Consider the following 25,683-nt stretch of genomic DNA (forward strand, 5'->3'; position numbering starts at 1 on the left):
GTTCCTAGAGGTAGGCACCAGCCGGTTGCATAAAGCAGGGTGGAACAGAAGGTGGACGCCTACCTCCAGCCTGGCATTACTGGACAATGGCAGCTGAGCGAAGGGTGACCAGGTCCCTGAACTCTGTAGCTCAGACTTTGAGGGAACCAAAGATGTTCTCAAAGGTGCAGGAGGAGAATTTGGACAGCGGAACAGACAAAGAAGACAGCCATTTGGAGCAGACTCGCTTGTCACGGGAAGCCATATCAAACCTTCAAGTCTTTGTGGGACCTCTCCATCTGCCCAGTTTTTGGGAGGTAGAGGGCTCCAAGAAGGAGTCCAGTCATCCTTGGGGGCTAGGCCAGGAGTGGATAAAGCTAGAAAAAGACACCACAGAAGAGAAGGTATGGTGTTCTTGGGTGGGTGGGGTGACAACAGCCCCTCAGGAAGCCACAAAGAGAAATGGCGAAGAGAGATGGCAGGTGAAAGTGAGGAGAACAAGCTAGAAAGAGGAGGGGAGCAGCCCTAGACTCCAGGAGCTCTTTCACCTATTCTTCTGCCTGTGGGTCTAATGAAGTCTCAGATTGTTCTAGGCTAAACAACAGAAAAAAGAGCCACAGTCTTTCTTAGTCTCCCACACCACTGTGGATCCTTTGGGGAGTGCTTCCTGAAATTTGTCAGAATGGCTGCCTTTTTCCTTTGCTGTGCTTTCCTATTCATATTCTGTGTATCCTGCTTCCTTTCCCACCACATCTTCTTTTCCTTTCGCTGTATCCTTCCTTTCCTTTCTGTAGGTCACAGTTGCTGGTTTAGTACCTGTCTTTTTTAATTTCTCTCTTCCTTCCATGGTTTTATTTTTCTCTTAGGTTTTAGTTCTCTGAATATTGATACTGGATGTTGGTCTGTGTATATACACAGTCTCTGAATCTGTCCTGCTCTTCCAGATGCCTGTCACCTTTGAGGACGTAGCAGTGAATTTCACCCAGCAAGAGTGGGAATGTCTAGATGCGAGTCAGAGAGCCCTTTACCAGGGTGTTATGTCAGAAACCTTCAAGAACCTGGAGTCTGTGGGTAAGAGGTGGGGTCCTCAGTCATTACCTGGGCACAGTTAACTTCACTGACCTAGTTCTGTACCTTTCAGATATGAAAAACCTGGGTCACTAAGCTCAGGGGTAAAAGCAGAAGAAATGAAAATCTGGGCTAGGGAGATAGCTCAGTTGGTAAAGTGCTTGCCTTGCAAGCACAAGGTCATGAGTTCAATCCCCAGCACGACCAAAAAAAGAAAGAAATGAAAATCTGCATGAAGGCGGACATAACATTGTAACATGATGATAGTGTTCTCAAAATATGCAAATTTGTCTATTCATCCAACATATTTATTGTCACTCATGAGCTAGGCACTTTTCTAGGAGCTGGCCTTTTGGAATGTGTTTCTGCATCTAAGCGTTCAGATTAAAGTTTTGTTTTTATTTTTTTAAGGACTTAAACCAATAATTATTTATTTGGATCACAAATCCATAGTTTGGGCAAGGCTCAACAAGGAAATTTTGTTTCTGTCTAATATGGTGACAGCTGGAGTGGCTTCTGGGGCTAGAGGATTCATTTTGAAGAAGGCTCATTCATGTGACTGATAAATTCATTTTAATTTTTAAAATTTTGATTCACTGTACAAAAATGAGGTATAACTGTTGTTTCTCTGGTTGTCCATGATGTAGAGTCACACCATTTGTGTAATCATATATTCACAATAGCTTTTGACTGGAAGCTTGGACAGGAACCTGAGTTCCTCTTCCTGTAGAACTTTCCACAGGGCTGCTTGAGCTCCCTTCTAGCATGGAAGCGGGGTTACAAGAGTGGGTATTTTTGTTATTGTTTTTGTTCTGGGGATTTAATTCATGGGTGCTTTACCACTGAGTCACAACTCCAGCCCTTTTTATTTTTAATTTTGAGACAGGGTCTTGGAAAGTTGCCAAGGCTAGCTTTGAACTTTCAATCCTACTGCCTCAGACTCCTGAGTCACTAGAATTACAGATGTGAGCCAAAGTGCCTGGCAGGATGTTTCAAAGGACAGGAAATGGTAGCTACTGATCTATTAAGGCCTAAGCTTGCAAGGTGGCACATCATCAGTCCTGACACATTCTGTTCATCAAGTGCAGAGCCCTCCAGATTAAGGTTCTTAAAGCAAGCATACTAGAAGTAATCTGTTGTCCCCAACAGATGTGAAGGGTCCAAGCCTGGGGCCAACTTTACTCTTTCTTTCATTCCCTCTTACCAGCAAGAATATTTCTGCCTAGACCAGATCTGATCACCAAGCTTGAGCAAGAGGAGAGACAGAGGAGAGTAGATCTCCATCACCCAAACAGACAAGGCCTCCTTTCAGGTAAGAATTGCAAAGAAGAGAAAATCAAAAGGGCCCAGGACTATCCGTGGAAGGATGGAGAGCTGATTGAGAGAATCAAGGTTCTCTGTGTTCTCTCCTGTCATCCATTTTTCCAGCCTGATCAGAGTTGTTGAAGCTAGAAGAGACCTGGAGATGAAAGGGTGTCTTTGACTTCATGATGAATATGTAAGCCTTTCAGGACAAATAAATGTCTTCAGTTTCTAAGGATTGAAAGATCATATGTGAATAGCTTATGTCAGTTATACCCCTTTGATGAAAAAGTTCTTTCTAAGACAAAAGAGAAGCAGGAGAGAAAAAGCTTGATGGTGGACTGGAGAAAAGGAAACTTGTTCATGGGAATAGACTAAGGAGTTAAGAAGATGTCAAGCCAGGCTGACACATCTCCCAATTTGCTAGAACTGTTCTGGTTTATATTTCATCCAACTTGATTATTTTTCTTTTCTTTTGGAGGTATTAGGGATTGAACCTGGGCTCCATGTATGCTAGGCAAGCACTTGACCACTGAGCTACATCCCTAACCCTTTTTATTCCTATTACATTTAATTAATTAATTAAGTAAGTAGTATGAGGATTGAACCCAGGGGGCTCTCTATCACTGAGCTACAATGCCGGTCCTTTTTATTTTTTATATTGGGACAGGATCTCCCTAAGTTGCTAAGGCTGGTCTCTAATTTGCCATTGTCCTGCTTCAGCTTCCAAAGTAGCTAAGATTACATGCCTCGGCAACCATACCTGGTTTCCAACTTAATTGGTAATAACACCTCTTTACTCCCAATTTGCATGATACAGTGGTGCTCGTTGGGCTGGGTGTTCCTTATCCATAGGGGAGTCTTCCAAAGCTCCCAGTGGATACCAGGCACAGTGGCATTTGCCTGTAATCCTAGCTACTTAGGAGGCTGAGACAGGAGGATTGCAAGTTTGAACCCAGCCTAGGTATTTAGCAAGACCCTGTCTCAGATAAAAAAAAATAAATAAAAAGGGCTGGAGATGTGGCTCAGTGACAGAACGACTCTGGGTTCACTCCTCAGTATGGGGGTGGGAGTGGACAATAGACACCTGAAACCACAACCACAGATAGCACTGAACTCTGAACATATTAAACAACAATAGTAAAATAGGACACTTACAAAAGTTCTGTGAATATGGTCTTTTTCTCTCTCAAATTCTGGAATTTTCCATTTAATATTTTTGAACTGTGGTTGATTATGGATCACTGAAACCATGAAAATCGAAGTCACAAATATGGGGAGATGACTATACATGGTGTGGCTGTGGATATCTCTGGAGTGTCTGTGAAAGTGTGAACAAGATTGGAATGAGAAAATGAATTTTAAGAAATGTGACCATAAGTTAAAATAGAAAATCTCTGACACTGTTGGAAGATTCCAGTTAGATTTTTATTTGCTTATAATTTGAAAAGCCTAAAGTTCTTCTTGTCTCCACCCTATGAAGTCCAAGGGCGAGGGCAAACGCCCCGGTGGGAGAGGGATGGCGAAAGGGAAGTGGCTCGCTCTGAAGGGAAAGCGTGCACTGGCCTTCTCCTTGTGACTCTTGTGTCATCAATACTTCCTCGTTTGCTGCAGGAGGCAAGAAGGAAGAACTTCAAGAGCCAGGTCAGAATCTGAGAGATGAGGGGACTAGTGATGATAAGAAAGTCTCCCTCGTTCACAGAGGGACAGGCCAGAGTCCACGCTCTGGCAGGACCTCAGTATTCCAGACATCCCAAGCTGGGCCACCTTTTCTCTGCCACACCTGCGGCAGGTGTTTCAGCAAGAGCTCCTTCCTCCACAACCACCAGTTTGTTCACAACCCTAAGCAGACTAACATCTGTAGCCAGTGTGGGAAGTTGTTCTGGAGCCCCAAGGCCCTCAGCTACCACAGGCGCAAACATCATGGGGAGAGACCCTTCTGTTGCTCACTCTGTGACAAGACCTACTGTGATGCTTCTGGACTGAGTCGGCACCGCCGTGTTCATTTGGGTTACCGACCCCATTCGTGCCCTGAGTGTGGGAAGTGCTTCCGGGACAAGTCTGAGCTGAAACGCCACCAGAAGATACACCAAAACCAGGAGCCAGTGGCTGGAAACCAGGAGCATATTGCGAGGGTTCCAGGCACAGCTGGATTCCGGGAGCCCATTGTCAGGAGACAGAGTTCCATCCAGGGACTTGTGAACCAGGCATCAGTGACTAGGACCCAGGAACCCATATTTAGAAATGAGAGTCCTGTGACCAGGACACAAGCACGGGACAGTAGATCCTCCTGCCTGAATACCAGATTCAGCTCTTCTCTAGTGCAGCCCTCAAGACTCAAGGTCTTCTCTTGCCCACATTGTCCCTTGACTTTTAGCAAGAAAGCCTATCTCGCTAGCCACCAGAAGGTCCACCTCACAGAGCAGCTGACCTCCTGCTTCCATTGTGGCAAGTCCTTCAGCTCATCCTTCTGGCTCGCCAAGCACCAGCAGACTCATTGGAAGCAAAAGATCTACCGTTGCCCCATCTGTGACCTCTGCTTTGGGGAGAAAGAGGACCTTCTGAATCACTGGAGACGCTATAAAGGCAAGGAACAGTGCCTGGGCAGTCCCCATAAATGCTGGGTAATCCTGGGCCAGAGGCTTGGGTGCTTTCATGATTCTCCATGACTGGGAAGGACTGGAGGCATGGAGGAAACAGATCTTCGAGAATCCATATTCCCAGGAGAGAGGCAGTATGGGAGAAGGCACGCAAAGGAGACAAGGCAAAGTAGGCAGTGAAGATCTCAAAACAAATAAATGGCCTTTCCAACAGAGGTCTTTGTGTTTGGTTTTCCTGAGGACTGACCTCCAGGGTCAGGAGGCTTGAGTAGAGAGAGAGAGGTGAATGGATGATGAAGAAAATACAACAAAGAAAAGGGAAAAGAAGTGTGCACATAGAAACTCATATTATTAATTAGCACCTAACTTGTTTCTTTGTGTCTGATAGATCATCAAGTAGTATTTGTTGAATAAAACCATGGCTACTCTGATAGGTATGAAGATGGGAGAAAAAAGATTAGAGAAGAGAAAGTGTGAGGGAGGCAGAGAAGAGGTGGGAGCAGAACGGAAACCATTCTAAAGCAGTTGCGCTGCTTTGTTCCCTTCCATTGCTTCCCGAGGCCCTCCGCAGGTTGCTGAGACAAGGTAGAGCTCTGGCTGGTATTCTGTGGTCTCTCCCCATTTCCAGGTCTTGGTTAGGGCTCCCTACATCCTCAGTCTGAAGCTCATTCAGCTTCCTCTGTGATATTTTGGATTCTTTCTACCCTCTCAGCTCTGCTCAATAAGGGCTCAGTCTTGGAAGAAAACAACCACCATTTGCAAATTGGATGTTCTGTAATTTGCAGTGAGGAGACTCTTGGTCTCCAGTTTTTATGCTATGCTCCAGCACAGGTGTCCTCTGATGGAGAAAAGAGACCCACCTTGCTTTAGCCAGAGAGGGCTTCCTAGTGAAGGACAGAGGAGGAGAAAGACATGAAAAGCAAACAATGGCAAAGGATGGAAGGAGCTGAGGAAAGGGAGAAAAAAGGTAGATGACAGAAGGGAAATCAATTCTATTTGGAATTCAGAGTATTCCTGGAAGTGTGGATTGGAATGTCTCCGTAGCAAAGTGGCCAGTGAGTGTGCAACTTGATGGATGAGACATCCCCAAGGATCAGTCTCTGGACCCACCAGGCTCGCCTCCACCCTTGTCAAAGATGCCACAGCACTCAGAAGGGATTTCCTAGAAGGAGGAGAAAATAACTTGAAAAATCCTTGTCAGAAGTTTTTATCATGAAACCCCTGAACCTAGGAAATTAAAAGACCCCTGGGGTCATCTTATTTCTGTGGCTGCCTTGGTGGTTGGTGTCAGGGGTGAAGCACTGGGCAGCTGCTATTGAGAATAAGAAGGGAGGCCAACCAGAGAGGATTCCTACCTCAGGGCACTGAGGGTGGAGCAGATGAGACAGTAGGTGAGAGCAGCCCAGCTTCCCTCTCTGCCACCTGTAAACCTGACTCTAACTCCTTCCCTCCTCCCTCACAGGGTGAGTCCTCCTCCTCCATGCTTTCCAGCCACTCCTTTCCTCAGTAACCCCTTCTTTTTGCTTCAGTTTCTTTCTGACTTTTTGTTCCCAGCTTATAAGAAAGAGAAGAGAACTTACTTAGCTCTTCAAGAAACTGCCCTGCAAACAAAGAGAAGTAAATAGGTGATCAGTGGAAAATGGCTACCCCCTCCTACACCCTCTCTGTGGACAATCAGAGTGACCCACCCTTCCTTTCCACTGAGAGGCCCCACAGATTTCAGTAACACAGCTCCTCTGAGGAGCCTGGGGATGGGCATGAGGACAGAGGAATTCCAGGGCTCTGGAATCCTAAGTCCTGGTTCCACTATTTCCCACTCAGGGTTGCCTGGGTCCCCCATTGCTCAGTGGTCCTATTTACTGCCTGCTCCCCGCTGCGGCACCTGCTAGTCTTCGATGCAACCAGTTGTAGCAGATGATCAAGGCAACCAGGGGTCCAAGAACTGGCACGATTACAAACAGGGTTATCTTCCAGCAGGGTACCCTCAGAAAGTGGGGATCTGAATTGTTCATCAGAACAAACACGGTTAATATGTATTTCCCTTCATACTTACCCACCCTTTTCCTTTTTGGGCTTCTGATCCAAGAACACCAAAGGACTTGGGACAGAATCCAGGGAGTCCATGAATTTGGATGAGAAGCATCACATCTTTATTCGCACCACAGTATCAGCAGTACCTGTACTTTCTTGCCAGTGGAAATCACAGCTGTTTTCCATCCCATTAGGATGGAGATTACAGAAATCTCCAGGTGCTGTTTATATTGAGAGTTGCTGCTACTTTATTTATGCATTACTTTTGTTATTTAAAGGAACATTTGTTAATATATCAGTTTGTTTACATGTTGGTAACTGTATTCCAACACAGATTTTCATTGTGTTCCTATGTGTTATATTTTATGTGTACGTTTAAAAACATTCTGGGGATGGGAATGTGCCTTTGTGGTAGAGCATTTGCTTAGTGCAAGGCCCTGCGTTTAATTCCCGACACTGAATCTCAGTACTGGGCAGAAAAAAAAGAAAGAAAAACATTCTGGAAGGGATCCTTTAATGATACAAAAAGTTCAGACCTTTGATATTGAAATCCTTCAAAATAAAAATCCTATTGCTCCCACAAGTGTGTGAGGCACCAGGACCTCTGCTGTAGCAGGAAAGGCTGCTCAACACAGGAATGTCTGTGCTCTGCCTAATGCCATCTTCTAATTTCTACAGAATTTATTTCAGCTCAAATATTTGGGTGCTCTTTTGTTGTTGGCATTGTCCTTAGGCACAGGGCAATCTGTAGTAAATGAAAAAAGCAGAGACCATATCCTCCAGGGATCAAATTTCTGTTGTGGCTTGGTGACTTTACTCCCCCAAAAAACCCTCCCTGAGTACTTGAGTATGGTTACTTGGTCTATACTCATGAAACTTCACTCTGCCATGTAACTGCCACGTAAGAGTGGTAGATGATTTGTGTGTGTTTTATTTCGTTCTGTTTGTTCAAGTATGTTTCACGCCCCCAACTATACACCGTTGTGTGTTTATCTTTCTTTTGTAATTTCCAAAAGAAAAGTGTATAAGGATTTAACACTTAACATTTGTAAAGGAATAGGAAAGACAGTAGAATTGATTGAACATAACTTTCCTTAGCCTTGTATTTGTATACACAACCAGGGTAACTCCACATCATGTGCAACCACAAGAGTGGGAACCTAAATAGAATAAGTTATACTTTATGTATGTATATTCTGCCAAAGTAATTCTGCTATCATGTGCAACTAAAAATAAAAATATTGAAAAAAAATTTGTAAAGTTGTTGGTGGTATAGTACCTGGCATGTGGTATAAGAGTATTTGCTATTTTAACCAATCCTAGATGCAAATGATGACATTCAAAGATAGAAAAAAAAGGAAGGGGGGAATATCTATCAGAAGCCAAGGGTTCTTTTTCCACCAAGTGACTGGAACCTGAGTGAAAAACCAAGTTGACTTGGGAGGGCCATGGTACACCTGTACTTACCGAAAGTCCGGTGGAGATTCTCTGAAAGAGGAACAAATAAAAATGGATTTAGTAGGGCACTCAAAAAAGATCCCTTCTTCTCTGAGTCATTGTTATTTAATCACTTAAAATTTGTTCTAGTCCTGACCCAGGAGAGGAAGCTATAGGATTTTACTTCTGCCCTGGCTAAAGGCAGAGGACAGCAAGGAGATGTTCTACAGTTCTTAGCTGGTTATTGTTTTATAAATATGAATTTCCCAATTGAAGGGTATTGGAGGAGGCAGAGATGGTCTGAGAAAATGACAATTTGGGTTATGACAAAAGGCCAAAAAAGAGGAATTGGAGAGGAAGGGTAGCTGGAACTTACCTATTTCTGCTCGAAGTTTTCCTAAAACAGAAAAAGGCAACATTTTTAGTTCCTGCTCTGGAACTAGATAGGAGCCCTTCCATACTCAGTGCCCTCGCCCTTAGTGCAGGCTATTCCTCTGCAGCCCTGAGCATCTTTAGGAAGCAGGAAAGCACTAGATTTGAAACCAAGGGTCTGGCCCTTTCCCTGACTTGTCTGGATTGAATAGTGAAAGAATGCAAGAGGCTTCTTTAGAACAGAACTTCAGACAACAGGAGGTGAGGGCAAACATCTGTCACCCCATTGATTGCCAGTGTTGACTCAGCTGATCTAGCTGGCTAGGTAGATGTCCCTTTCCTCCAAAGTTGTACCCTTGGTCAAAGAGAACCTTCCCTGACCAGTCTTTGGTCAAGGGTACATAATAGCTATGCTCCCCTGCTAGAACTTTCAAATAAGTTCTCAAGAACCTCAGTAAAGCCAGGCGCAGTGGTGCATGCCTCTGATACCAGTGACTCAGAAGGCTGAGGCAGAAGGATTGCAAGTTTGAGGCCAGCCTTAGCCAAACCCCATCTCAAAAAAGAACCTCAGTAAATGGCAATGCCCCAAATCATCCTAGGACTTTATTACCTCTCCCACTGCTCTTTGTTCCTTTTTGGGGAGTTCTCAGTTCACCTTGCCACCCCACCCAACTGGGTTGTCACTTTGTAAATCTAAACCTGCTTCCCATCTGAATGAGGAAGGGAGGGGCTAGACATTTAGTGAGCAGCTACTTTGTGACTGGCTCTTTATTGGGTACTTTACATGACATTATCCCTTTTAATCCTCCTTACAATTTAGGAGGGAGAATGTTTACTTGACAGATGAGGCAACAGGCCTGGAGAACTTGAGAATTTTAGAGATAGTCCAGCCCAAGATGGAATTCAGTCCCAGGCTGCCCAATTCCATCATTCTCATTCTTCTAATTCAGCTAAGATGGATGAAGGCCTTTTTTTTTTTTTTTTGTGGTGCTGGGGATCAAACCACTGACTGAGCTATCTCCCCAGCCCCCATGAAGGCCTTTTTTCAGGTGGGAGAAGTAAGTGAGCATCTGTGATAAATTCAAGATGAGAGAAAAGATCCCATGAAATCTGACTAATACCTGTTCTCCCTCAGATGCTCCAAACCCTCTTTGCTACTTTATCCTCTAAGTAACAGGAGAAGGTAAGAGGTGAAAGTCCTTGCTTGTGCTTTGGCAGGAGAGAGAACAGTGAGGGGAGAAGGCTCAGAATGAAGTACTGGGCACAAAGAACCTCACTGAAGCTGAACCCAAGGCCTCAGGGTTGAATGGAAAAATGGGGGAAACTGTTTTTGAACACATACTATGTGGTAGGCACTTTCATTTCAGAATTTTTATTTAAAACTCCTAATAGCTTAGACCTGCCTGACTTTGAAGCTCACTCTCCCTGATGCTTGAAGCTACTGGATACGGTACAGGGATTTGAGTCCTGCCATTTACAATCTGTGTCAGTTTGAGTGAGTCACTGAATCACTCTTGGCCTCAGTTGCCTTCTTTGTAAACAAGGTCAGTACCTATCAGCCTCACCTCTTAGGGAAATGCAAGCTCCTATTTTACATGTGAAAGCATTCAGTAAGATGTAAAATTTATCATTGTAGAATTCTGAACTCAGAAGTCTCTCAAAAGGAAACATTAACTGACCTGACTCTAAGAGGCTAGCTCCTGACAGGGAAGGATCCTGATGGGCCCAACCTCTGCCCCGTACCTCTCAGTCTGTGCTGCAGGCAGAGGAAGACGAGGCCCACAGTGATCTGCAGAAGGAGCACAGGCAGCACAGCGATGAGGACCAGCACTCCAGGGTTGATCCAGTAGAAGGGATCTGAAATGCACAATCGACACCACCCAGGCTGCATCCTCAATTCCCAACACAGCATCTGGGGCTCCATAAGCTCTTTTGAATAAAGGAACGGATATCACCAAGATTCAAAGAAGGTGACTCTGAAGTGACACCTGAGCTTAGCCTTGAAAAAGAAATGCAGAACAAGGCTCTTGTCTATTATTGTATTCCCCATAAAAAATATGCAGCACACTTGACTTTTAAGTTCCTTTTGAAAGTTACCTGTAGTGATATAATTAAGCAGGTTCAACCATCCCTTTGAATTCACAGGGGAATTGTCCCAGAAGCCTCTTGGATGTCAAAATCTACATATGTTCAAACCCCTTATATAACATGGCATGGTATTTGCATATTACCTATGCACATCTTCCCAAATATTTTATTTATTTGGCCTTGCAGAAGGTCAAACCTAGGGCCCTATGCATCATGCTGGGTAAGTGCTCTACTACTGAAGTATGCCCCCAGTTCCCTCCCATACACTTTATTTATCTTTGTGTTTGTGCATTACCATAGATTTTAAGTCATCTCTAGATTATTTATAATAACTAATACAATGTAAATAGTATGTAAATAGTTCTGTATTATTTAGGGAATAATGACAAGAAAAATTCTACAAGTTCAGTATAGACATCCACCATTATGATGATGAGGATGATGATGAGGATGATGTATGAACTGAACCCAGGGGAGATCCACTAATGAACTACATCCTTGACCTTTTTTTTTGTTTTTTTTTTTTTGTTTGTTTGTTTTGTTTTGTTTTTTTGCATAGTTCTTATACCCTCACAAAAGATTAGTTTAAGTACAAAAGGACGGGAAGCAGACCTCCAGGAATTCAGAAAAGCCTTTATTCCTTCGCAGATTCGGGCACCACTGGGCCCCATTTTCCGGAGGGGGAAAATGGCCATCAGTTACAGAGGGGATTTTGGTTTTATAGGGTACAATGAGGATGATGTAATCATTGGAAACCTGTGCACATGCAGTTTTGACCATCAGGGGCTAGTTGTACAGGTTAAAACCAGACTCCGAGGGATGAGTACTCAAATCTTGCCCATCATCATTCAGGGCTAATTTAACTTGCAGAAGGTCAAGGTTTAGGGCCTGCAATTCTTATCCGCCCCTTTCCTTTAGGGCCCATTGTTATCAGGAATGCACTGGGAGAGGTTTAATGTTTGGCCAATCTTCCCTCTCTCTTCCCGAGCCTTACCGTCCCTCTATTTTTCTTGGGGAGCTGTCTTATAGGAATATTGTTTTCTATAACCCTTTAACTAGAAACATAGAAAGAGATAAAAGCAGACATTATCAGCCCCTATGAAACATGCCAAAATAAATCAAACCTGGGTCTGATCTTGCATCTAGATTTCTCAGTTTACCAAAAATACAGGGCATGTTAATCAGAAATGTGAGAATGTAGTCAGCAAAATTCAGACTACGGGAAACCCTATAGGCAAATACAAATGCGTAAAGCCTGTTTGTATCTTATTCAAACAAAACAAATTGTAAAAATACATTTATGAAAGGAAATCTTGAACACAGACTATTTGATGATACTAAGGAATTTTTGTTGATTTTTAGAGACATGATCATAGGATTGTGGTTGTTCTCTTTAAAAAAAAAAAAGAGTTCTTATATTTGAGTGATACATTCTCAAGCACTTAGCAATAAAATGATAAAGCTGCTTGCTTGGGATTTGCTTCAGCAAGTTGATAGGGAGTGGCAATGAATGAGAATCAGGTAAATCAGGTTGTAGTTGGTTTGATAACTGCTGAGCCAGGAGATCAGTACTTGGAGGTCCATTATGACATTCTCTACACTTTTGTAAATATTTTTAAGTTTTCATGATGAGTTTAAAGAAATGATTAGAGACTGTAATAAAATCATAAAAATGACATCAAAAAAGTCAAAAAGAAAGATGGGAAACTCTTCAGAGAAGGAGTTTTTCATATTTAAAAAATATGGTTACTGCCTTTCATTCCTAAAGTTGTTTCAGCTTCCGGGCTCCCCAGGGCAGTCAAGTGGACTCTTGGTTAGTTATAAAACAAGCCTTTTTTCAGATTCTTAGGCGTGCAGACCAGAAGATGGGAGGAGGGGTTTGGAATGTGGAAACCAACTCAAAGAAAAACTTTCTCCCCTGAGGCAAAGCTTTAGGGTATTTTCTCTTAGTTCTTTTCTCCCCTTTTTTTGTGTGGTGGGCCTCAGGGAGTGTGTTGGGGAGGCAGTTCTTTGGTAGAACTAGGAAGTTATTGAGCAGGAAGGATGAAAATCTGTAACCACAGAAATCCTTCCTATTTGACTTCTTTGTGGGTAAAAATTCCCCAGTAAAAACAGCTGTCTGAAGAACATTCTGTGACACACAGAGCTATTTTCATGTCCCTGCAATTCATCTCTAGAAATAGTGCATTGTTATTCAGCACACAATGCCATCTTCAGGTCCCAACACTGCAACAGTCAACCCCAACCCAGACACAAAAGTGATGGTTTGTCTGATGTTTGCACTGCAGGTGGGGGTGGGGTGGAGGAGGAAGGAGGGGAAAGGACCAGAGGCTCAGGCACTCAGAACATTTTTGTTCTTCAATTAAATGGCCACTAATCTTCAAAGTTCCCCCTCTGTCCACTTCACCTTGCCACATTTTAACCTTCCTAAGATGGAACGAGTGATTGAAGTAATTAACTAACTTCAAAATCATTCATCTCAGAAAATATACTGAAAATGGATTTCTGGAGAATTGAAGCAAATAAGGTAAAAACCATAGGTGATATCTCTTTCTGTAATTCAGATATCTGCTTTACTTGTTCATTTTGTTGTACTATGTTTTACCAGGAATATGGCTTTCAATAATGTTTCTCACCCAATGAAACACAACACACACACACACACACACACAGATTGTTTCAGAGCTATACTTGGAGGCATTTCATGATAAAAGCAAGTTACAGAATGTGGGGAACAAAAGCCCTGTGACCCTGGGTTTGTTTACACACGTATATATGCATATATATGTATGAATATATTATATAATATTATATATTATATTAAATATGTTTTCATATATATACATATGAAAGTATATATACAAGAAAGTTAATATGAATCACAGTGGTGGAAAAGAGGAGAGGCAGGAGAATAGAAGTATGACCCTACCAAAGAAAAAAAAGAGAAAAGCTCAGGGGCTGGGGTTGTGTCTTAGTGGTAGAGTGCTTGCCTGGCACGTGTGAGGCACTGGGTTATATCCTCAGTGCCACATAAAAATAAATAAGTAAAATAAAGGTATTGTGTCCATCTACAACTAAGAAATTTAGAAAAAGAAAAACCCATAATTTCCTATATGATTGTACTTATTCATTGAATATAAAAGTATTTATAATCTGTACATTTGTGGATACATGTAGAGAAAAAAATTTTAAAGAAAGCCAAATAGAAAAGATGAGAAATGGAGACAGCAAAAATCCAGAATAACCTAATTCTTTTCGTTTTGTGCCACTAGAGGGAAATATAAATAATCTGCAAGTTAATCTAAGTATCTAAGTGGAACTTTTCTGTGTTGCTTTGAAGTGTCCTTTTATTTGTTATAAAGAGAGACATAATTCCTAAGGCATTGTAATTGATCAAATCCTATTACAATGAATTCCTTGGTGGGTGTGTATGTGGTGTTTCACTGAATGACTCACCTTCCACTTTCAATTCCATCGCTGCCTCCTCTTGGTAAGAGTGATCTCGGAAGAAGCAGGTGAAACCTCCTTCATCTGAAAACCTTACATTCCGGATCCTGAGAGTTACCTTTCCTTCACCAATAGTGTCTTTCAGCAGCTCTGTCCGGCCCCGATATTCAGGTGCCTGCTCAGCATCTTGGTCTTTGCCATTTCTGTAGAGATGGACCACCCTAGAGAAGGGGGGACGGTACCACCCCACCTCCATGCCTGTAGCGTTCTTTCCAGGAGATATGCGACATGGCAGTTCCACTTCATCCCCCACCAGAGCCCGGATGGGGTGCCCTGGTCCTATCACTCTGAACTGTCCTGTCCAAGACACCAAAGAAAAGAAACTGAGGGTCAGAGGGGGCCTTGACAAACAGGCATATCATGGGAAGAACTGCTTCAAACGAGAATGGGAGAAACACGCTCAATCGTTAAGTGGAATTCAAAAGTCAGGGAGAAGCTCATTTTTTCCCCTTGAGCATATTCCAAAACAAATGAGCAACAACAAAACAGTCTCCAGTCATAGAGATGTCCTGAGTGTCTTGTACAGAATATTCTAGTACGTGATCCTCTTGACAGCTGCTGCCCACCTTTCTGCCAGCAGCATCTGTCTCTGATTCTTCAGCCAGCCTTTAGGTTCTACCTTGGAATGTGGTCCAGTATCTTGAAGTTTAGTTCTCCCATGGATCTCTCTGTTCTGTCCTGGCTACACTGATCCCTTTTCCCCTAGAGGTTTTACTTTTGTCACTCTCCATTACTTCTCAGCCCTCTGTCCTTGTTTACACCCTGTTCCTCAAATTCTCTCTGAGACCTTCTGGGAGTGGGTCTATTTCACTCTTTTTTACTCTCTGTACCTTCCACCGCACTCCAGATCTGGTCCACCTGTGCCTAACATCTTCCAAGTCTTTTTCTTATTAAAACATGGTTTCCAAGCTAGACTCTGAGCTACCAGATAAGACTGGTTTCTCCCTTAGATCCTGGGGAATGGTTCTAGTTTCTTTCTTAAATCCAAAAAGATTTTCCCTGGGAGTGTCTAGACTGGGCCTCCTCTGTCAGTCAGGTGGCTCCCTGAGGTTAGGGCCCTGTCTTGTGTTTCTTTATGGTACTGGGGACTAAACCCAGGGCCTCATGAATGCTAGGTAGGTGCCCTGCCACTGAACTACATCCTTAGCCCAAAAACAGAATTTTTTCTTTTGTGGTGCTGGGAATTGAACCTAGGACCTTGTGCATCCCAGATAGCTACATACCATTGGGATACTTCCCTAGCCCTCTGTTTCTTTCTTTTTGGAATGCTTCACAAACTTGCATGTTAACCTTGCTCAGGGGCCATGCTAATAATCTCATTCCTTCCAATTTTAGTGTATGCGCTGCCAAAGCAAGCAGCCCTTCTGTTTCATTTATTTCTCCTCCACATGGGGTAAAAAGGTTCCCCTATGAAAACTTATTGGTGCCTAATTCTGCAGGGCAAATTCTCAAATAAAACAAGATGTTATAACTCAACAAACATTTATTGGAATCTACTGTAAAAAGGTACTGATAAGCAAGTTACATATCTCATCTTATTTAACTCAACAACTCGAAGAAGTTATTATTATTTTATCCTTATTTGAGAGGTGAAAAATCAAAGCCTGAGTTGGGGTGTAACTCAGTGGTAGAACACTTGCCTAGCATGTATGAGGTCCAGGCTCAATCTCCAGCACCACACATGTGCATGTGAGCACGCACATAAGCACATGCACACGCACACACACACACACACAAACAAAGTTTGGATTTTATTCTGAAAGGAGCCACAGAGGTTGTGGAGGAGGAGAACTGTGTTAGTAGATCTAAGTTTTTAGAAAGATAATTCATATAGCTGTTTGAGGCTGACTGAAGGTGAGCCCTGAGAAACTACCTTTTCTGTCCTTGGGTCTCCACACAACAGGAATAAACAAGTCTTACCTGCATAACTGGAAGACAGCTGGAGGAAGAGAAGGGTGAGGACATAGCTGGGTAGAGAGACGCTTGATAAACCTGCCATCTCTGCTGTTACTGGGGACAGAGAGTCCCCTTGATGGAGTCAGGCCAAGCAAAGACCCTTGGGCTGCATGTCCCTTACCCCTGGGAAGCTTGAAGGGAGGATCTGGGAGGCAGTACTGCCCAGGGCCCTGCCTCCACCCAGGCCACTGCTGCAGCTGTGCCCTTAGGAAGAGCTCTACGTCACCCTTGCCAGACACACACAAAAGGGCTACAGACTAAGGGAATGACCAGGGTTTGCCTTTCCCACCCCCCTCAGAGCAATGGAGCAGTGGCTGCCTGGTACTGAACCTTCCTCCCTTACCACCTCCCAGTGACCTAGCCTTAGAGAGGGCATCGAGGAGCCAGTGGGATCAATCATTTACTGGACCTCAGAAGAGGCTTGTTCATGGAGCCTGTAAGGTTCTTTGGATCTCCCTCACCTCCTGTAATCAGTCAAGGGAGTGTGATTATTGTTGATTCTTTAAAGGAAGAGGATCATCAGCAGGAGGAGGAGAAAGAGGAGAAGGATGAGAAAAGACTACTTGGCCTTGTCTTCCTATTTCTATTGTCTCACAACTGTCATTACCAGGTCATTTTTCTTTCTTTCTTTTTTTTTTTTTTTTTTTTTTTTGCGGTACTGGGGATCGAACTCAGGGCCTTGTGCTTGCGAGGCAAGCACTCTACCAGCTGAGCTATCTCCCCAGCCCAGGTCATTTTTCTTGATGTCAAACTCCCTCTATTCTACTACAAATCCAAACTCCCTTCCTTATGCTTAAGATATGGGGCAGGATTCTTGAGTTTAGTTAGTTTTTCACCCCCAAAGAGTGTACTTGGCAAAGTTATAAGGAGACATCAGGAACTGATGATCATCTCTACCCAGAGAGCAAACATGGAGGAAGAGGATCAGCAACTGATGATCAACACAGGCACCAGGGACAGAGCCAGCATGCAGGACACGTCCTTCAGCCTTATACAGTTCTCTGATTTCCTTGGTGTCTGTGGGGTCTGGAATAAATATGAGCTTTCTTCTTACCTCAGACTCAACTGAGAACTGCACAAGTGAGACAAGCATTGACACTAAGTTCCCATTTTTTTTTTTTTTTTTTTTTAAATCTGGGGACAGAATCCAGGGCTGCAAGCATGTGAGGCAAGTACTTTAGCACTGAGTTACATCCCCAGCCCTATTTCCCAATCTTAAAGCAAGAATGCCTCATCAAATAAGAAAAAGGAGCAGGGTGGACAATTTAGAGCCAAGCTGTCCAATATAGTAATTGCTAGCCACAAAGTGTCATTAAAATTAGAATTAATTAAAATGAAATAAAAATTTTAAAAAATTCAGTTCCTTGATTGCATAAGCTGTTTCAAATGCTCATAGCACTGCAGCTAGTGGTTACCACACTGGACAACACAAATGTAGAGCATTTCTATCATCACAAAAAATTATGTCAGGCACAGAGAAGGTAACATTGGGAAGTAACGGGTAGAAGCATGGGCGGGGCATACATTTTTGCTTTTGTCTGACACAAACATACCAGGCTAGAAGGATGGATTATAGTTAGCTGAATCTGGGACTTGCTTATTTTTTCTCCCTGAAAGGTAGCTGGAGTTTGGGCACAATCAGGGTTTGGCTAATTTGGAACCATGAAGGTGAAAGTGAAAGTCAGGGGAGTGAATCCCATGTGAACAGGAGGCACCATGTGTCCCTGACTTCCTTTCAAGTAGAAATTCTCTCTTTCCAGAATCTAAGTGGCCTGGGATGCTCTGCCTCCCTGATAAATATTCAGGAGGTGAGTCATGCAGAAGATGCTTTCCTAGGCAGGGATGGTAGGGTGCTTGTAATGGTTCAGCACCAGGCCAGCTGTCAAAAGCTGGAAGGGAGATAAGGATGGGGGTGGAGGAATGGAAGAGAGTGTTTGGGTGGGCAGAGTGGATCAGGAACTAGCAAGTCAATCAAAACCATTTTGGAGAAATTACAACATATCTGAAAAAAATCAAAACCGAATATCCAACCATTTTACCGAATGCTTCCATCAATTTATATACATTAACTCATTTAATCCTCATAACAGTAAAATAAATGTTAAAATATTTTGCTCCTTAAAAAATTGAGAAACAGAAGAGGTAAAGTAACTTGCTTAACTAGGGAGCAACAGAATTGGGATTTCAAGCCAGGCTTTCTAGTCCCAGCATTGGCATTTGTAGTCATTACACTACAGGGCACCCGATGAGCTCACCGTACTTCTGTCTGTGCTCTCAGATATCTCACATCTTCTGAAAAAGAGTGGATTCCTGGAACTGTGGTGAGAAAGCCTTTGGATGTCATGGTTGTTGGGAAACAACCAGTTGATGTATATAAGGGAAGGGAGAGAAACCATGAGCAAAACTAAGCTAGCAGGAATCTGGGGTGTATCTGGGCATGGTAGAGCATACCTAGAGTCCCAGCAACTTGGGTGACTGAGATAGGAGGATAGTAAGTTCCAGGACAGCCTGGGCAATTTAGGGAGAATCTGTCTCAAAAAATAAACAATAAAAAAGGGCCAGGACTGTAGCTTAGTGATTGGTAGAGTGCCCCTGGTTCAATCTCCAGTGCCAGGGGGAAAAAAAAAAAAAGAATTCCAAGGTGTGACTGTGACCTCAGAGCATTTTAATCTAGTGTCCCCTTGTAGGCATGGGACCCTATATAACTGTCCTGGTCACATACCCATGAAGTTTACTCTGCCTTTATAATAGTTGTGTACTTAAGTTATTCTGGTTAGTCCACTGAGACTCAATAACAGACTATAAAATGTCTTCATTTAGCCGGATGCTTTAGGAGTGCTAGAGAAATCAGAACACGGACTGTTTTTTGGTGGTGGTGTGGTCCTGGGCATTTAACCCAGGGCACTCTACCACTAAACTACATTCCCAGCCCCATTTAATTTTAAAAAATTATTTATTTTTATAAATAAATTCTACTGAGGACTGAACTATCCATTTTTAACCTGGGCAACTGTCATTTTGCTTATCATCTTGGAGCTGAGCTATATCTCCAACCCTTTTTATTTTAATTTTCAGATAGGGTCCCATTGAAGCTCCTTGAACTTGTAACCCCTCTGCTTCAGCCTCCTGAGCTGCTGGAATTACAGGAGTGTGCATCGCCATGTCTGGCAGTTTTTTCATTTTTGTGTGTTCCCTGTTATTATTCTGAAATTCATCAATATTTTCATATTTTCAAGGGAAAAGAGTTCAGCTTGTTATGAGTCTGGTGAAGTCCGTTTGCCTCCCCTCCCCACCTCTACTCCGTAAATGGGAATGAAGTTTTGCGGATTTCAACCCCAGGGCTATGGGATGTGGTGTGGAAGAGGCATTAGGTTGTTCTGTAGGTCCCCATGGGGGAAGAACAGTTGGATATGAGAAGGCCCGGAAGGCAAATTTCAGCCCAATCCAAAGCCACCTTTCTCCACCAGAGCTGTCCAAGGTGGGAATGGACTTCAGGAGTGAGCTTCCCATTCCTGGATGTTCCCGCCAGCATAGAACAGAAAGAAGTTTGTCTAGAATACCCTGAGCTTTTTTCATTCCTTTTCTTTTTCTGCTCCTCCATGCCTCCTTTCCGTTTCCCTGCCATCTTCACTTTTCGCCACTTCGACTGCTGGATCTTGCAGGTAAGGGACGAGAAGGTGCCCTAAGTCCGCCCAGCAGCTGCTGACGTCACAGCTTCACCAGCAATAACAGGCTGCCCGGAGCCCGGGGCGGAGAAGAACGTGGCGATTGCAAGCCCGTTGGAGTGAATTGCCTGTGTGCGGCGCTCGGACCTCAGTTCCTGCAGGAAAAGCCTTTCCTTTTGCTTCATGCCCTCTGCCCTTGGTTACAGGCCTTTCCGCCGCTGTCTACTTCCTTCTCCCTTTTAATCCGACCCGGACCTAGGAAGCCTGGATCCTGTAGTATTGGAACAGGAAGACTCAGGTGGCCATTTTGGCACCCTAGTCCAGTCTGGGAGGAGTACCCACTTAGTGATGACCCTTTCTGTCACTAGAAGTCCCTCGGACACGAGGAGAGTTCAGTAGTGGCCATTTTGAAACTGCGCAACTGTCGTTTTCTTATCATCTTGGAGCCTGGCAATCACAGTTGGTTTTTTTTGTTTGTTTGTTTTGTTTTCCCCCAGCAGAGAAAACTATATGAAGGGATCACCTATGTAATCTAGAATTTCTAGAGCTCTTTCAAGACTCAATATCCTTATTTCAGAATATGGAGGACCTGGTATCTGCCTATATAATAGAATAATAGCCTGGAATGCTCAGATGCAAATACTAGCTCCACCCTTTCCTAGATGATGGAGGAACACTAATTAGCTCCCCTGTAAAAAGTCTGGTGAACTTCTGCAGATAGTTTAAAGAAATCTCAATTTCTTTAAAAAGGGAATTATACCACTCACTCTGTTCATGAGATTTCAGTATTTCAATGAGTTGAGGTACATAAAGTGCACAGACCTGTGTCTGATTCTCCAAAACAAACAAAGCAAGCAAAAAACACCTATTGTACAGAAACTGCATAGACTGTTAGCCCAAAAGGCATACATATGTCTTGTTAGGTATAGAATAATGAAAATAATGAGGGATACATAGCATAGTCTGTTAAAAGAATGAATGACAAATTAAAACCTACACCTTTGAATCTCTATGTTGTGGTTTTGCCAGCAGGTATCTTCTTGTATTCTAACACCTTGAGGTCAAAATTTATGTATTAATTGTTTGGAATCCAGGGCCTCTCAAATGCTAGGCAAGCACTCTAACACTAAGCCCCTAGGTCAATATTTACACTTTCACTTAATCTAGATCACACTAATCTGTTAGCTGTCAGGTTTGTACTTTTCACTTGATTCTTGATTAAGAACTCTAAGACCTAATGAGCAACTTCAGGTATGTACAGAAGTTTTCTTTTTCCCTAGTACTGAGATTCAAACGCAGGGCCTCACTCTTGCATGGCAAGGGCTCTACCACTGAACTATATCCTCAGTTGTCTGGAGAGCTATTGGAGAGTCAGGAGAGAACCACAATAAAACAACTTCGATTGCTTTTCAGAGGTCAGAAGTTAGTGACACCCCCCTGTACTGAGGATTTAACCCAGGGGTGCTACATCCCTAGCCCTTTTTATTTTGAGATGGGGTCTTGCTAAGTTGCTTAGGGCAACTTAGTCTTACCTCGAACTTGGAGTCCTCCTGCCTCTGCCTCCTGAGTTGCTGGGATTATAGGTGTGTGCCACTGTGACTGGCTGAGTTAATTAATGCCTTTCCTCCATCTTTCCTTACTTTCCCTTTCCCTCAGTGTTATTACTCATGTCCACCACCACAGCTTCTAAGACTCTAACAAGCCAGGACCTGAATCCTTCTCCCTGTGTCATTTTCCTTTCTGTTCCACCAAGAGGACACATTAATTTTTTTCACTGGTGGCAATCCATCATCTCTTTATGTCTGTTATATGCTTCTGGACCTGCAGCACCCAGCCCTGGGGGCTGCTCAATAATTTTCCCAGTGTCAGACAAGAAAACTGAGGTTCAGATTTTTAAAAATTGAACACAACCAAGTTGAATCACCCGTAGTCATTCTTCACACCGGCCATTTTGATTAACCAGAGTAATTTGGTTTCCATTTGCCCTTGATTCTCTGCAGCATTCTGAATGGTTGGTGTTGCCAAGTCTTTGGATAAAGAAGGCATGTGAGTGTAACTGGTTATGGTGGGGTACACCTGTAATCCCAGCCACTCTAGAGGCTGACACAAGAAAATGGCAAGTTCCAGACCAGCCTGGGCAACTTTGTGAGACTCTGTCTCAAAATTTAAAAAGTTGGGGATGTATTCCTGTGGTAGAGCACTGGCTAACATGCATGAAGCCCTGGGTTCGGTCCCTAGAACCTCTTAAAAACAAACAAACAGAAAACTGACATGTAGTTACAGGTTTATCCCAGAAAAATTCTTGTGGACGACAGAAAAACCTCTATTTATGTTAACATATACTTACCTGTAAGATTTTTAATATGCTTCTTGGCACTGTTGATCAGCTACTGGCGTAGTAATACCATAAGGCTTGAACTGGTTTAGTCTGTTACTACTATTGTCACTCAGAGATGCCAGAGAACTTTATAAGGAGCTTGGTAAACTATAAAGGGATCAAAATCTTAAAATTTGAGGGTAGAGCTGGATGTGGCTATGTGGGTGTTTAGGGGTGGGCATAATGACTTTGAATTGGTTATGGTTATCTTTCTGGGTGGCCTTAAAACGTTTACAGGCATTTCAACTAGCCCAGCACAGCTTTCTACCTAATTGAGGTTACTCAGGGCTGTATACTATTATAATCAAATCAAATCAAGGCCAGGAAACTGCCTAGAGGCTCACCAGAACTGGAGTTCTTTGTTGTACTCATTGCTTGATACATTTTCACAGTGAGCATGTGGCCTTTATAATAATTATTTAAAAACAAACAAACAAACAAACAAACTTGAAAAAGCATTTGCTCCTAGAAATGGTCAATTTCAGCAGAGATCTTAAGCTTCCCTTGTAACTAGTGCCATCTAATGGTCAAGCTAAGTTATTGCTCTGAAGTGGTCACAGGCACAGGGAAGGATGGATGCTAGAAAGTTCAACAGTGATATGCCAAAGGGGAGGGGGAGACACAACATACAAAAATCACTCCCTAAAATTGTACATAGTTTATAATTACTAAAATAGTAACACACCAACTATTTCGCCTCCAAGGACATCCAAAGTCTTGATGGTAAAACATACCATTTGAGTGCCTGTCAGTAGAAGGAGTACTAATTAGTGTTCATTTGGAATTTTTACATTCCTTTTTTTTTTTTTTTCTTTTGGGTGCTGGGAATTGAACCTAGGGCTTTATGCTTATGAGGCAAGCACTCTACCAACTGAGCTATCTCCCCAGCCCCAAATTTTTATATTCTTAAAGCATGTTTCTACCATTGTATCTGTTTCTCATAGCAGTATGTTAGATAATCAGATAAACTAATTTTATTCTCACTTTAAGAAGCCAAGAAGAAACCAAGGTTAGAGGGGATGTAATGAGTTTAAGTTCAGCCAGGTGATGGAAATATCCAGAACCCAAGCTTACCTGACTGGCCTGCTTTTCCAGGTGTTTCTGCTATAGGACATCTCTTCTATATCTATTGTGAGGTGCCAGAGACTCATCCAAGGGGAAGGGGAGTTAATTATGTTTTCCTTATTTAAACTCTGCACTATAATGTGAATTTCTTTCCCAGAATGGTTGCACTAATATATATTCATGCTAACAGCATATATATCAGACCTCATTGCAACACTTGATTTTATCAGATTTATTTTATTTTGCAAACCTTTAGTTGGTAAAATAGTATCCCATTTGTTTTGTCAAAGCTAACAATTTTTGAGAGCCTCTGTGGGCTAGGTACATTTACATACATGACTATCTCCTATAATCCTTACAGCAATACCAGGAAGGATAGATCATTATTTCTATTTAAGAATGGGGAAAGCGAGGCACAGAGAGGCTAAGAATGCTTGGTAGATCTTGGAGTGCTGGTATTGGGGTACTTCTTGACTATTACAGCACTGGGGTCAGAAGCAGGTTCAGAGATGGTGAAGACCCAGGAGTCTGAGTGCAGGATTTAGAGCAGAAGTTCCTGAAGGAAAAAGGGGCAGCGTCTCTCAGCTTGCTCCTTCTGACATCCTGGTTATTGGTGGAAGGAAGTGAGACAATATATATTCTAAGCTGTGAAATTTGACAGACTCCATGTTTCTGTTTCTAAACCAACCATAAAAATTCAGTGAGTGCCTCTTACACTTGTAACACCACACACAAACATTTTTTTCTTGGTTTCCTTGTGTCTTAGAGGCCTGGATCATCTTTTATGAATTTCTTTCCCATAAAAATGTACTGATATTTTTTCAGTGTTTCTTATGTGGTTAAGGCTCTTGATATTGGACTTTTTATTTTTATTTTTATTTTTTTGGCACTGGGGATGGAACCCAGGGCTTTGTACATACTAGGCAATACTTTGCTACTGAATGATACCCTCAGGACTTTTTATTTTGAGATAGGGTTTTGCTAAGTTGCCCAGGCTGGCCTTGAATTTGCAACCCTCCAGCATAAGCATCAGCCTCCCCTCAGGCTCCCAGTAGTTGCAGTTACAGGCAGGCGACATTTGGCCTGGTCTTTTTTATTTTTTAATAGGTAAGGAAACTGAGAATCAGAGAGAGTAAGTTGCTCACTCATAGTGACTACTGCTTCTAGGACACTGCTGCAGACTTGATTCTAATAGATTTTTTTGTTTGTTTGTTTTATTTTGTTTTGTTTTTTGTACTGGAGATTGAACCCAGAGGTGCTTTACCACTAAGCTACATCCCTGGGCACTGCCTGCCAGCCCCTTTTTTGAGACAGGGTCTCACTAAGTTCCTCAATCTTGTGATCCTCCTACCTCTGCCTCCTGAGTTGCTGAGATTAAAGGCCTGTGCCACTCTGTCTAGCTGATTTTAGTTTTTATTTTTATTTTTATTTATTTATTTATTTATATTTTTTAAAATATTTTTTAGTTGTTGGTGGACCTTTATTTTTTTTGTATGTGGTGCCAAGAATCGAACTCAGTGCCTCACACATGCTAGGCAAGCACTCCTCCATGAGCCACAACCCCAGTCCTTATTTATTTATTTATTTTTAAATCTTAGTTTTGTTTGTTTGCTTGCTTGCTTGCTTGTTTGCTTTGTGGTGCTGCAGATCAAACCCAGAATATCAATCATGCCAGGCAAGTGCTCTATCACTGAGCTATTCCTGCAGCCCTCTGGTATTTTTTATTCTTCTAGAAGAATTACCTAAGTTACATTGTCTGTGAAACAATCTCATAACTGAGAAAAGTGAACATGACAGTAACCCATTGTTCATCCACCTCCCCTACAAGTAAGGAAACACAACCCTCAGCACTCTCTGCTTTACCACCAAAAACACATGTGAAAAAGACTATTTCTAAATAAATAGGATAGACTAGGTGTACCTTACCATATGGTATAAAAATGTTCTTATAAACTATGTTTTTATAAACTGAATAATCCACACTTCATCTGATAAAACTTGAGTCTGAATTTATTCTATTATAAATCTTTCTGAAATAAAGCAATTCTATTTTATTATAATAAATTCTAACATTTATTGAGCTCACTCAAAGACACATCCCATCCCACCCCCAAATTAAAAGCAAACTAATTCTCTGAAAAAAGTCCCAAACTTTTTCTTCTTTAAGACCAAAATAACTTCAAGATAGAACTTGGAGGGCTGGGGAGATAGCTCAGTTGGTAGAGTGCTTGCCTTG

At 42.6% G+C, this 25,683-nt stretch overlaps 2 protein-coding genes across 6 annotated transcripts; one reads left to right on the plus strand and one right to left on the minus strand.

The window, feature by feature from the left end:
- On the plus strand, positions 1–5,440 carry ZFP57 (ZFP57 zinc finger protein). Its single transcript, XM_079148952.1, has 4 exons — positions 1–383; positions 924–1,050; positions 2,255–2,359; positions 3,964–5,440. The coding sequence occupies exons 1-4, from the start codon at positions 87–89 to the stop codon at positions 5,016–5,018; spliced, it is 1,584 nt and encodes a 527-aa protein (XP_079005078.1). The 5' UTR covers positions 1–86; the 3' UTR covers positions 5,019–5,440.
- Positions 3,482–16,641, minus strand: MOG (myelin oligodendrocyte glycoprotein). Of its 5 annotated transcripts, XM_079148923.1 has the most exons (9): positions 16,305–16,632; positions 14,334–14,681; positions 10,533–10,646; positions 8,794–8,814; positions 8,448–8,468; positions 6,832–6,948; positions 6,530–6,550; positions 6,060–6,111; positions 3,482–3,957 (listed from the first exon to the last, which is right to left on the minus strand). In XM_079148923.1, exons 1-8 carry the CDS (start codon positions 16,381–16,383, stop codon positions 6,098–6,100), a joined length of 735 nt encoding a protein of 244 aa, XP_079005049.1. In that variant the 5' UTR covers positions 16,384–16,632; the 3' UTR covers positions 3,482–3,957; positions 6,060–6,097. The 5 variants fall into 5 exon arrangements, with proteins under 5 accessions (XP_079005049.1, XP_079005051.1, XP_079005050.1 ...); XM_079148925.1 differs by lacking the exon at positions 6,832–6,948 and having other exon boundaries at positions 16,305–16,638; XM_079148922.1 differs by lacking the exon at positions 3,482–3,957 and having other exon boundaries at positions 5,574–6,111; positions 16,305–16,631.
- Between the last annotated feature and the right edge of the window lie 9,042 nt (positions 16,642–25,683).

This window comes from Sciurus vulgaris, assembly GCF_902686455.1.
Source record: "Sciurus vulgaris genome assembly, chromosome: 7".
Taxonomy (NCBI): Eukaryota; Metazoa; Chordata; class Mammalia; order Rodentia; family Sciuridae; genus Sciurus; species Sciurus vulgaris.

What these genes read in the sequence shown, in the direction of transcription:
- ZFP57 (XM_079148952.1), top strand. Translation starts at nt 87, where the DNA reads ATGGCAGCTGAGCGAAGGGTGACCAGGTCCCTGAACTCTGTAGCTCAG. An exon ending in AAGACACCACAGAAGAGAAG is followed by an intron (nt 384 to 923) that starts GTATGGTGTTCT and finishes CTGCTCTTCCAG; the next exon opens with ATGCCTGTCACCTTTGAGGA. An exon ending in CAGACAAGGCCTCCTTTCAG is followed by an intron (nt 2,360 to 3,963) that starts GTAAGAATTGCA and finishes CGTTTGCTGCAG; the next exon opens with GAGGCAAGAAGGAAGAACTT.
- MOG (XM_079148921.1), bottom strand. Translation starts at nt 16,383, where the DNA reads ATGGCAGGTTTATCAAGCGTCTCTCTACCCAGCTATGTCCTCACCCTT. An exon ending in GATGGAATTGAAAGTGGAAG is followed by an intron (nt 10,647 to 14,333) that starts GTGAGTCATTCA and finishes TGTGCATTTCAG; the next exon opens with ATCCCTTCTACTGGATCAAC. An exon ending in GAATCTCCACCGGACTTTCG is followed by an intron (nt 6,949 to 8,447) that starts GTAAGTACAGGT and finishes TGAACAATTCAG; the next exon opens with ATCCCCACTTTCTGAGGGTA.